This window comes from Thunnus albacares, chromosome 15 (assembly GCF_914725855.1).
Source record: "Thunnus albacares chromosome 15, fThuAlb1.1, whole genome shotgun sequence".
NCBI lineage: Eukaryota > Metazoa > Chordata > Actinopteri > Scombriformes > Scombridae > Thunnus > Thunnus albacares.
The window spans coordinates 19022940-19035819 of NC_058120.1; the positions used below are offsets into that span (position 1 = coordinate 19022940).

Below are 12880 nucleotides of genomic sequence, written 5' to 3' on the forward strand. Positions count from 1 at the left end.
TATGTGTGTGTGTTTAGGTTTCAAGAGGAAAAAGCAGTGTTGGAGCAGTCTTTGGCCCAGAAACATGAAATCTCTCTGGCAGAGCTTAAGAACAAACATCAAACTGAGTTGGAACACGACAGAGCAACACTCCTGAACAAACACTCCCAAGAGATGGACACACTCAATGCCAAACACAAAGCCCAACTCGAGTCACTCAGTGCCAGTCACAGAGATCGGCTTGCAGCTATGACTGTTGAGCTTGAATCCAAGCACAACGCTGAGCTTGTTGCCTTGGAAGCGGCCCTCAATTCCAAACGAAAGACAGACCTTGAAAGTCTGCAGGCTGTGTTTCAAGAAACCAGTCAAGCTCAGCTTGAGGCTCTAGAGGCAGAGTTGGCTCGCAAACACCAGGAAGAAAAGGATGAACTGGAAAAGAGGATGCTGGGTAATATGGACACTTTGGAGGCCACATACCTGAAGGAAGTTCAAGTAAGGACATACAGTTCATAGGAAGTAAAACACAATTTCGATCCTTATTTGGGCAGTCTTAAAAAATGCCTTTAAACCCTAACAATGACCATATTGTGCATTTTTCTCAGTTTGTAAGTACTTGTGTACCTTTTTTTTTATCCATCCTCTCTTTAATCTCAGACACTGCGTGATGAAATGGTGCAGCTTGAAGAGAGACACTGTCAAGATGTTAATCGTCAAAAGTCAGAGCATCGGCAGATTATGGAGCGTCACGGCGCAGAGCAGCTGTCCATCAGGGAGGAACTAAGGAAGGAGCTGGCTCAGCTGCACATGGAGAAGTTTAGCGCCATGGCAGCAGAGCTCAGCCACGTTCACAAGGTGAGAAAGGAGGCTGGGTAGTTGAACCCCAGGCTACTCCCGCATATACAGTTCACTTAACTAAGAAGTGAAATTCGACCGTCCACTTTTAACATGAATGTATGCAACAAGGAGATTGTCTTGTTAAAACCAACTTGCAACAGCATGAAAATGAATTTATGTACTTCATGATTGTTTTTACAGACTGAGCTGTCTGCTCAGAAAGAGGCCTTAGACACTGAACACTGCAAAGCTCTGGAGACCCTTAAGAAGCAGGTACTTATCCAGTAATCCCTACATTATTCTCTAAAATAGCTTTTACATTAGTTTTTAGATTTTAGTCATATTACCATGTGGACACTGATGAAAACATAAGAGCAATGTGTATATTTAATTGCACTGCATAAAGTTATAGAGATAAATTTTAACTGCTCAGGAGCAAAAATTAAACATCTATGAATTCAGTAGCTAGTCATAACAGAACAGTGATTCCCACTGAATGAGAATATATTAGTGGTAATTAGCCACCACATACTGGCGTCCATTCTGTCTTTTTTTCCTCACACACTTTAAAAAATAAGGAATTGTGAATGTAAATATATGGAAAAAATCTTTTAGTTTGGGTGAGAAGCACAAATAAAGATGAGAAAGAAGCAGCTAGATTACATTGGCTAGACTTGATAAATCTTTTGCAGGACAAATCATCAATTAATAATGTAATTATTAATTTCACAAATGCTTTTTTTTAAAGTGAATTTTAGTGATGAGTTGTTAGCTGTTACTGCATTGCAATTACATCATTTCAAATGCATCAAATTGAGTGTTAAGTGTTTTGGATATCCATAAAAAAACTACCACATTGGTTTATGTTAACTTTTCTTTCCTGCTTTCCAATTTTAATCTGTTTTAATGGTCAGAAAGAGTTTACTTGTCTTGACATCACGTGCACTTTCTCAGGTTTTAGAGCTGGAGCAACAACACGGCACTGCTCTTCAGGAGCTCTCGCATTCCTACACCGCTGAGAAAGACCAACTCGTCGAACAACACCAACTCCAGCTACAGGTGTGTGTGTATACTGCCTGTGTGTGAATCTGTGTGTTTCATAGGACGAATGAACATCCCCTGTTCTGCCTGGCGAGCAGTTTTTAGTGGTTGTCACTAGAGTTCTTGTCTCTGTGGCTCTTACGGCCCATTAGAGAAGGGATTACACAGAGTCATTGTTCATCCTCCATAATCATGTGTTTGTGTGAAGAGGCGTATTTATTTGGATTTTTTTTTTTTTTTTTAAGAAGCACTATGAATGTGAGCATTTGACCAACTGCATATTGACAGTATTAAACAAATACATGACACATGTCTGCTGTCGTAGGAGTTGAGGGGTATCTCTGCACGAGAATTGGAGGCATGTCGCAGGGAGCTTGAAGAGGAGTCGACAAGGCAACGCCAGCACTTCCTAGAAGAGGCGGAGCTCCACAAAGTCCAATCAGAAGAGAGGCTGCAGGACAGGATTAATCAACTGAAGGTAAAGGAGGGAGATGCTTGGGGGAGATTGAGGGGAAAAACATGAGACAGTGTGGATGGTTTTGAGGCATCCTTTTCCTAAAGAACCTTTGTGACAATCATGTTGTATGCATATAATAAATTCAGTAAATGTGAAATATATTATAACGGTATTCCCCAATTCCTTTGATTTTGAGTTGCGTATTTATTCAACTCTGAGTGCCTGTTTGAAACACCATTATGTAATAGCTCTGGATTATTAAGAGCTGTGGAGTGTGTGTGTTGTGGCATTGCCCCCCCTAAGCTTCAGCTGCACCAGTTCATTCCTAGGGGTTAGTTCTTTCTCTTGGATTCTGTCCCACTGGAGCTTTATTCAAACCCAGTTTCCACATAATCCCACCATCATATATCTAGATATGTTCTTGTCCGTCTGTTTCTCTGCTCTCTGAATCTGTGTGCTGCTGGGTTGTGCATGTGTTTGTGATGCCACCATCTGAACAGTGGCTAAATGGGATGGGATCTAAGCTTTTTATCCTCTGATGCAGAAGGTTTTAAGGCTGAAGGTACTTTTTTTTTTTTTTTCAGACATTTAGCATTTGACCATCTGAAATGGGCAGTGGTCAGTCATAAGCCAGTGAGACCAGAGATCTCTGTAGCTGTGGAACAAGTAAATACATACTGCAGCGTTTAAGGTGCTGATCTACACCTTTTTTTTAATTCACTTGTTTCTGCTTTCTTTGAAGACTGAGTTTGAAGAGCAGAAGGAGGCGGAGCTTGAGGACCTGAGGCGGAGCTTCACATCTGAACAAGAGGAGAAGGAGCGCAGCTACACCGGCAAAATGAGCCAGCTTACTGCCCAGCTGCAGCAGCTAGATGCTGTGGTAGCCCAGGTACTACACACACACACACACACACACACACACACACACACACACACACACACACACACACAACCACACGTATAGAAAAAGCCCTACCCAGTCCAAGGCTTTACATTGTCATTTTTTCAGTGCAAATGACAAGAGTTGAGTATGAACCTGTGTCTTCATTTTACCACAGGCAAGTCTAGACAGGTCTGAGACAAAGGTGTTGTATTATGGGTAATACGACATGAGTGTTGAAGTTCATAGGACAGTCTAAAGGTGACAAATAAGACTTAGAAACAAAAAAACAGTCCTGGATTTAACAACGAGAGAAGAATATTGCTGCTAAGGCATAGCGTCCAGGCTGTATTTTCATCTAACATCATCTGGCATTGGATTACATCTTGTTAAAGAGATTATCACGTCAATGAATCAGTAGACTAATCCAGTGTGTGTATGTTTTGTATGCTTTTCGTGTCCCCACTTGAAGCAGGTCATGACTTACAAACATCAGATGGCAAAATAATTTGTAAAGTCAAGTGCAAAGCTACATTTCTTTCTCTTTCTATTCATTTTTATATTCAATTATAGTCTGCCTGTCCTGTTACAGGTCATTAGAGCAAAGCTTCAGTTTGTTGGTTGGTTGTTGTGGAGATGTGAAGCATACTGAAACTTTTATGTTTTTGTTATCCCCCCCGGTTACTGACAAGGTAATTGCTAAACTACTAAAAGCCCTCGTTTCTATCCAAAAAATCAGTTTTGACTGCGTATAAATGTGTAGTGAATCCCTAATATTCTTATGATAAAGCTAAATGTTGTTTTAACAATCAGCATAAACATACTTTATCTATCTATGTGTATATTTTGTTTCCATGACAGCTACCCAGCTTGGCTCTTTATCGTGAGATATTAACACTCCCACCCCCCATGAGGTTAGCAAAGAGTCTGAAGAGAGGTTGGGAGGGTGCTGTTGTCTGGGCAACAGCATTGTTTTGTTGAGGCAGGTGGCTGCATGAGACGTGCTTGATGGGAGGGAGCGGGAGGGAGAGGGAAAAAGAGAGGGAAGAGATGGTGAAAGGAGAGGGACAGAATGAACTGCCTGAAGAAGGAAAGGTAAGAAAATTCACTACAGATCTGGGAGAAACTCTACTGTGCCTCCAGAAATCGGCTTGCCTCACTCCCACGCTGACTTGGTGCTTAAGCGGAGTACTTTTGCCAAGGATGCCTGATGATGATTATACAGTCAGTATGTCTGTTTACATAATGCATTATGCAGATTTTTGTGGGTTTTTTTTTTTTTTTTAAATGTATTGTGGGTTTTTGGATCAGATAATGCTGGTTGTTGACTCTGGAAAAAAAAATGCATTTCTCTGTGAAAACAAACATCTGGTTTTGATTCCATTTTATATGCAGAACATAACCTCTGCTTTTGTCATGATGCTCTTGGCTCTGAAAGGATGTTGCTGAATTTCATTATGAATAGAGCACAATAAAAACAGTTAAGTACACCATGCTCTATTGTGGATATAAAGCATGATGTACAGGAGAAGTTGTGCGGCGTATCTTAATTTTGATGGACTTGGATAGAAGCTCACACTGGTCTGCACTTTTCTGTGTGTGTGCTCTCAAAGTTAGAAATGGATGCTTTTTTCAGCAAACAAAGCTAGACGGCAATGAGCCAGTCTTTGAATTTGATTAATTCAGGTTTGAACTGTTTCAGTTTGTTGATTCTGGCAGTTCCCTTCTTGGAATTTGCTCCCTTTGGACGTAGTTTGTGAACAATGTGGACATTTTTTTTAAAAAGCAGCTCAAGACCCACTGGTTAAAACTAGTCTTGTCTTTTTATGCCTCTGCGCTGGTGACAGTCATGGCCCGAGGCATTATGTTTTCAAGTTGTCCGTCCGTGTGTCTGTTCCATTCTCTTGTGAACACAATATCCCAGGAACACCTTGAGGGAATTTCTTCAACTTTGGCACAAACGTCCACTTGGACTCAAGGAAGAACTGATTAGATTTTGGTGGTTAAAGGTCACTGTGACCTTGTTTGTAAACATGGCTAATAGGATGAAATGATGAAGTAATGACTTTTTATATCCCAAAGGTCAACTTCACTGTGAAATCTTAATGTTCTGAAAAAACACTTTTCTGGCCATGTTTCAACACCATAACTCAGGAACAGAAGGGGAGATTGTGAACATGTATTATGTTTGTTCAGATACTGAATTGGTGACACTAATCTTGGGTGTCCACCTTGAAACTGTGGTAATTGTTTAAATCTTCTGTGGTGCAGGGTTGAAGATGTGTATGTGTGTGGAGCATCCACGTTTTAGAATTTGTAGCTTCTTTGCAGCAACATCCATATCTGAAGTATTGTCTACTGTCACAGCTTCAACTTTGTGTTCTATCAGAGTAAGCTTTATTGGCCAAACATGTCAACACATACAAGGAAAATACACTTAATACCTTTTTAAAAAGTCCTTCAAAAGTTCACTAAAAGGTTCACTACAAATATTATGAGTCTGGACAGACATGGATGTAAACTGCAACTTGACTGGTTGTTGGAGGCATACAACCACAAGGCGGTATTTTTAGATTTATTTATTTCTGTTTTATGGTGTTTATGCTGTTAATCTTAAATCTGTATTTTATGTCAGCTGCCTTTTTTAATGTAAAGCACTTTCTGACATTCTGCTCTTGAATAGTGCTATATGAAAAAACTTTATCTCTTAACATTCTTCACACATCAAAAGGTTATAAACAGTACAGCAGAGGAGAGACGTTTCAATTCATTAGGTTTGGGTTAAGTGTTGGTAGAATTTACAAGCTCTCCCTCTGTCGATTGTTATCTCTCTTCAGCTGCGAGCAGAGGTTGGCTGTCTGCAGGGAGAGTTAGAAGGGAAGCGTGCAGAGATGGACACGCTGGACATCCTCCTCCAGCGGAGGGAGCGAGAGAGTCAGGAGGGAGGCAACCTTCTTAAGATGCTCACTGACGACTTACAGACTGCTAAAGAGGAAAGGTAAACAATATTCAGTGCTGGTTCTTTTATGGACTAGCCATCAGTTAATGCTGGTTAATCTTCCTTGTATACTTAGCAGGTTTTTAGCGGGAAAAAAAAGTATTTTATTGCCTTATTGAAATTTGGAAATAAAGTGGTCAATGTTACTAGTTACACCACCAATGTTACAATGTATGGTTGTTGCTTTGTCTTTTTGTAAACCTCTCTACTAACTCAACTGGATTTATTTGAGTAAATCCTAGCCAAGTGTTTAAATCTCTTCAGAGATTTAGTCTCTGAACACAGTCATGTGTTTTGCTTCGTGTTACTTTTGTTCTCCCAGACGTAACCTGCACCAGGCCAATGACAAGCTGAAGAAGGTGCTGATTGAGATGCTTCGCAGCACTATTGCAACAGAAGAGCTCATTGGACAAAAGATCAGTGCCAGAACCAAAACAACTGAGCAGGCGGCCCATCAGAGAAGCTTGACGGGGAACAAAGATGCACAAGAATCAGGTCTGTTCTGATTCATGTTTAAATTGTAGAAAATGTGTGGATCTTCACTGTGTTTTATTAGGCATACAAACACTCAATGCAAGATGTTGATTCCTGATTAGAGATGCGGTAACTAAACAGATCTTTTGACAAATAGAATATTTGCATCAATGCACCAGGTAATACTGACCTACTCTTTTAGTAGGTATCTCAGTCGCAGATATGTCATCGGAGGACATGGAACTGACCCATATGCTCTGTGAGAGCCTGCTCATATCAGATACACAGATCAACCCTGGAGGAGAGGAAGCAGCTCTGAACGCCTGCAGCCGACTGCGTCACACAGTAGACACACTACTGGAGTTGCTCAACCAGGCCAACACACAGGTAGAGCATGTATATACCAATCAATAATCCCAGATGTGTTTTGTCAAGAATCAAATTCACAGTGAGAATTTTAACACACACTTCTCAAACAAACAAACCTGTCTGATAATCTTGGGTTTCTTACCTTTTCTCCAGCTGGAACAGACTCATGATGTCCACCTTTCTCTTGAGGAAAAGTTCTCCCAGGGCAGAGAAGACTCCGCCCAACTCATTGAGCAGCACAAGCTCTTATTGGAGCAGCTTGATCAGGAGGCAAAGCTGAAGAGTCAACTCCAGCTAGAGCTTCACAAGGCTGAGGGTGAGCGCTGTGTCCTCGTTGGCAGCACAAGAGGGAAGCCAAGTAAAGCAAAGCCAAGTTACAGTAGTTAATCCACTGGCTGTTAATACGCCTTGCTGCTCTGACAGTGTTCCAAGTTACACAGAATTCTAACCTCAACAAGTTGTGAGGCTGAGTGTAAGAATCTCAAACATGTCTTTTCTTTTCACATGAACTATTTGCATTATGTGTTCAGGGCTACTAGAGGGCTACATGGCTGAAAAAGCTGTCCTAGAAGAGACTCTACTGCAGAAGGAGGCACAAGAGGAGGGACTAGTGAAGGAGCTGGAGGACCTGAAGATGAAGATGCACCAGATGCAGTGCCTCACCGCGGAGCTGGACAGCCTCAGAGCAAAGCATCAGGAACTCAGCGAGGAGCATGCGATTGTCTTGCGTCAGAAGGAGCATCTCTCCGCCGGTCTGGGAGAGAGGGAGAAAGGTGAGTGGAGCCAAGCACTTAAATCATAAAATCCCGCATCTGTCTACATAAAATGTTACGTGACCTCTTCAGTGAGCTTGACCATACACTTATGTAATGTCTGCGCTCAGATGTGTCTTCTCTCCATAGGCCATTGGCTCAATTTAGATCCTGACGCAGGTTTGTGGGTCAGAGTGAAGAATGAGTGTGATGAGGGGGTGGGGATGAATATGCAGTATATTTGCTGTGCTGTGTGAGGTTGCTCTTTGTAACACTGCCATTGCCAGTAGGTTGTAGCAAAGGCTGTTGGAGTGCTGTGTCATTTTTTTTTTATTATCTTACCTCTTATAAACATTAAACATATTTTAGACCAGAGAATGCATTCACTGCCTTTTCAGGAGGCAAGGCACAGTATGTATTTAAACCCCTTTTCTATGCCATGCCTGCCTTTTAATGTTTTGTGTGTGTGTGTGTGTGTGTGTGTGTGTGTGTGTGTTATGTATTTACATAGAAATATTTTCCCTTAACCTTCCTCTATCTTTTTTTTTAAGCTCTACTGGCAGAGGCAGAGCGTTTGACCCAGGACAGGCTGGACTTGCAGAGGCAGGCAGAGAAGGACCACAGTTCTCTGTCCCTTCGCCTCAGGGCCCTGGAGAGGGAGCTGGAAGAGCAAGAAACAAAGGGCCTGGAGACAGAGCTGCACCACAAGACCCACACTGAAGACCTCAACCAGCGTGTCCAAGCACTCGAAAAACAGCTGAAACACGACCGGCAGTTTATAGAGGTGAGTTTTTACTACTTAAAATCTGAATGTTTCCAAAATTATCCCTAATTTAAATGTAAAATGTCATTCTTCATAAATCTGCATTCATTTTTCCCGTTCATTTTCTTGTGATTGACAGTATTATCTTTAATTTCTTTCTTTATTGTGCATTCAGGAACAAGCTGTAGAGCGTGAGCATGAGAGAGATGAGTTCCAGCAGGAGATCCGAAGACTGGAGGCCCAACTTAGACAGACGGCCAGCGTGGATATCAAAGGACACAGGGTGAGGTGCATTTATGTGATAGCCAGTTCAAGCCTAAAGGGGAACTGTTTCAGATTTCAGCACTCCATTACATTACTGCGATTCGGTCACACAGTGTTCCCCACGTCACAAGTAGGGCTGAGTGTCATCTTAAAGCAGAATAACTGTTTTTTTTTTTATTTAACAGGACAATATTACACAAAATGCTTTCATTTCTAGATACAGAAGGATAGTAAAAGTGTCTAGCATTTTGCAGCGTGTGTGCTTTTTGATGTGTTTGCTGTGATGAGTGTATTGCAGTTTAGATTAGAAACCATGACTACTTACAGAGGTTGAAGTGATGAATGCATTGTTTGTTTGCCAATGAGCCTGACTTTTGCCATGTGTTTATCCCTGCGCTGAACGGATTGCTGTAGTTTGAGGACTTGGTTCTGCAGGTATGAATTCAAACAGTAGCATTCTTCTCTTAGCTCCTCTGACTCTTGTGCATGGCGTGTATCGTACATCATTATTTCTGTGCAATCATCCATAGATAAATTTTAGTGCTTATGCTTCTACATTCATTCACATCTCATCATCCATTTGCTGATATTCATTTGCCTCTGCTCCTCACTTCATTGCTCTTTCACCTCCATCTTACTGTTCTCTGGAATGGCATGACTTCAATGTTCAGTACCAATGGCTGCAGACCCGGAATGGCTTATTTTGCTAAAAAAAAAAAATCATGTATCTTTCTATTCACAAATCACTGTGCTACTTATCACTCTAGAAAGCTGTAATACTAAATGCTGTCCCTTATATGTGTCTGTAGGTGGAGAGTCTACAAGCCATCATCAAAGACAAGACAGAGGACCACTCATCCTTGCTCACAGCCAATCAGCAAGCGCAGCGCGATCTCGCCGAACGCAACGAGGAGATAGACAAGCTAGCTGGACGGATTAGAGAGCTAGAGCAAGCGTTGCTTAACAGTGCCGAAAGTAATCGATCCGCCAGTCACCTTGAACAAGAGCTTCACAGAGTAAAGTTGAGAGAACAGGAGCTCACACAAGTAAGAACAAATGCACATTCAAGTTAAATTTACCTTTTTTAGTGTCAATTTGCACCATCGCTTTTTGCCTCATGAATTCACTCGTCTACTCCTCCTTCTGTCAGGATAAGCAGGCTCTGGAGCAGCAGCAGCTGGCCAACAGGCTTCAGATCTCAGCTCTGCAGTCCAAACTGGATGAGACGAGACACTGTTACCATGACAACACACGTGACCCCACCCAGGAGCTTAGGGATGCTCTGGACACTGCTCAGCAGGGCCTACAGAGCAAAGAGCAAGAGGTAAGATTTTAGACAAATGTTTGTAGCCGAGAAAATTTGGGCTTGTCGATTGGGCGAAATGATTGTTGGTTGTTGATTGTTGCAGCTGGCTGTAGTGCCACCTTGTGGTACAAATCTGAACATGTAGCCAGACTTAATCTGTCTTTTATAAGCCACCAAAAAGTATGTTACAATTATAAAACTCAGAATGTAATTATTGTTTTTTTATTTAATCAGTACGGTTTCTTTTTCTGTTTCTTAGGTTGAAGTCCTGCTTGGTCAACTGGAAAATGTGCAGAGGGACTTGAGCATCAAAGAGGCTGAGCTGAAACATCTCACACTACAGCTGGAGGTGCTGACCAATCAGAACACAACTCATGTTAATGAGCTTCAAGAACAGATTGCTGCCCTTAAGGTAAGTACTACTTGTCTTCATATTGAATTTATATATATTTTATTTAGTTACGTAAGTGATAACTGATATTTAGACAACAGCTATATAAGCTCTTCTTCTTGGAGAGAATTCTGTAGCCTTGCCCAAGAGAGGTCTTTTTCAGTTGTTGAACATCCTGTGGGATCAAAGACGAGTAACTCTTATGTTTGGAGTTCTCCCTTACCTGATGTACAATAATTATACAATGGAGAGATTTTTTTAGAGATAAATTTGTTGGAAACTAGACAAAATTGATATATATTTGTGTGTTCATCTGTCAGACCAGATGTTTTAAAATACAGTATGTTCATTCAATGTAAGTCTAAATAAAAAGAGAATCAGAATAATGTTCAACTCCACTCGCAGGAGAATGTGTCTGCACTCACTGTACTCAAGGAGGAGACCGAGCAACAGAGGGAAGTGGAAGACACAGAGGAAGAGACCCTCCCCTCTGCACTACTCCAGGAGAAAAACCAGGAAATCGACCACCTGAGCAATGAGATCCAAAGACTAGAACAGGAGCTGGAGCACACCGGGGACAACAAGGTCAGACTAAGTACACACAGAATACATGCAGTCACTGTGGAAGTGCTCATAGTTAATCAGGCCTTGATTTAAAAAAATAAATAAATAAATAATAATAATAATTGTCTTTTTTGATCTTTCTCACAAAAGGCTTTGGAGGCTGAGCTTGAGGATCTGCGCTCACAGGTGGAACATCTTCAGTCTGAAGTCATGAGGGTGCGTGAGGACAAGCAGGAAGAAGAGGAGCGCCTTCACGAGGTCATCAGCACGCTGCAGGCGGAGCTCGCCACACTGGGCCCCAACCTGCACGAAGTCAGTGACTCTCAGGATGGTGACAGCATCAATCCTTCGCCTGCTCCCAGCCCTGAACCTCACCATTATACCATCCAAGAACAAGAGAGACGAGGAGGGCCAAACAGCCTGAAGCAAGAACTCAATCTGACTCATTCTGCCTCCTCTCATTCCCTTCGATCTCGTCTCAAGGCCCTTCAGAGTCAGCTGGAGACCGTGGTGGCAGAGAAAGAGGGAATGGAGCGTTTGCTGCTCACTCAAGAGGAAGAATACAGAGGACACGGGGAGGAGTTTGGAAAGAGGCTGAAAGCTGAGCGGGAGAAGGCAGATGAGCTCCAAGGTCTCCTCACTCTCAAAGAAGCTGAGCTGGAGGAGGTTAAAGCTCAGGTAGAGGAGGAGAGGGAGAACAGGACACTATCTGAGGAGGAGAGGGACAGTTGGAAAAATCAAGCCCAGGAGGCGGACGCCCTGCAAGAGGAGAAAGCCCACCTCAGCTCTCTGATTATGGAACTCCAAAAGAAAGAACAGGAGAGACTGAGAGAGATCGAGACTCTGCAGACAAAGGAGCAGGAGATGAAAATAGAAATGGACGCCCTTAGAGAAACCAGTCTCACTCTCGAGAGACAAGTCCAGGAGGTACGGGCTGAGGTAGTAGGCATGGAGGAACTGGTTGCCGAGGAGAGGGCAAAGGTCGAAACACTTGAGACTGTGAAGGGAGAGCTGTCTGATGAACGGGAGGCGCTGAGGAGGAGGGAGGGGAAACTGCAGGAGGAAATTGAAAGGCTCAGACAGGAAGTCAATTCACTGAAAGCCCGTATCAAGGACATGACCGTACAGTTCAATGAAAAGGAAACCAGTCAAGAAGAGGCTCAAAGGGAGGTGCTGGTAAGTGTCAAAGGTTACAATGATCAACATGAGGCACCATGTAGGATTAAATATCAGTGTTTTCCTGTCTGGTCCAAACAGAACTGGGTAGTTTTCATTTTTGGGTTGTGATCCAAATGTAAAACAGAATTACAAACACTGGATTGGAACCTGCTGTCAAAAATTGTTATTAAAAGACATGTCAAACTCTATCATAACATACACTCACCAAGCAATTTATTAGGAACACCTGTGTAATCTAATACAACAGCTCTGCCACAAATTCTACTTTTACAAAGCTATGCAAACATGTTCAAGTTTTGTTGTCATAAAGGTAATAATTCTACTTTATGTTTATTATTGAGGTCATAGTGGGTGATGAGGGTGTACTGGAGTGTATTATATTGAAAAGTGTTACTAAAATTTTGTCCACCCCATTAATATATGAGAGGGGTGCAAAATAGTACACAACAACAGTACACCACCACCCACTACAACCTCAATAATAAACATAAAGTAGAATTATCACCTTTCTGACAACGTCAACAAAAACTGAAAATGTATAACCTTCGTAAAAGTATAATTTATGCCAGAGCTGTTGTATTTGATTGCATTAGATTGCACAGGTGTTGCTCAGTGAGTGAAGATATTAA

The 12880-nt window shown here is 42.0% G+C and overlaps 1 protein-coding gene across 5 annotated transcripts in view; it reads left to right on the forward strand.

Moving 5' to 3' along the window:
* Nucleotides 1–12880, forward strand: part of pcnt (pericentrin) — a 38338-nt gene that overhangs the window by 15082 nt on the left and 10376 nt on the right. For 3 of the 5 annotated variants that reach the window (XM_044373968.1, XM_044373972.1, XM_044373971.1), the window contains 19 exons: nt 18–471; nt 634–831; nt 1015–1086; nt 1768–1872; nt 2180–2332; nt 3054–3200; nt 6029–6189; nt 6512–6684; nt 6866–7050; nt 7186–7348; nt 7563–7805; nt 8336–8568; nt 8723–8830; nt 9226–9246; nt 9621–9857; nt 9962–10135; nt 10377–10529; nt 10914–11093; nt 11223–12248. In XM_044373968.1, coding sequence (XP_044229903.1) covers nt 18–471; nt 634–831; nt 1015–1086; nt 1768–1872; nt 2180–2332; nt 3054–3200; nt 6029–6189; nt 6512–6684; nt 6866–7050; nt 7186–7348; nt 7563–7805; nt 8336–8568; nt 8723–8830; nt 9226–9246; nt 9621–9857; nt 9962–10135; nt 10377–10529; nt 10914–11093; nt 11223–12248 — 4186 coding nt within the window. The remainder of the gene's footprint in view (nt 1–17; nt 472–633; nt 832–1014; nt 1087–1767; nt 1873–2179; nt 2333–3053; nt 3201–6028; nt 6190–6511; nt 6685–6865; nt 7051–7185; nt 7349–7562; nt 7806–8335; nt 8569–8722; nt 8831–9225; nt 9247–9620; nt 9858–9961; nt 10136–10376; nt 10530–10913; nt 11094–11222; nt 12249–12880) is intronic. The other 2 variants (XM_044373969.1, XM_044373970.1) reach the window with 2 other exon arrangements.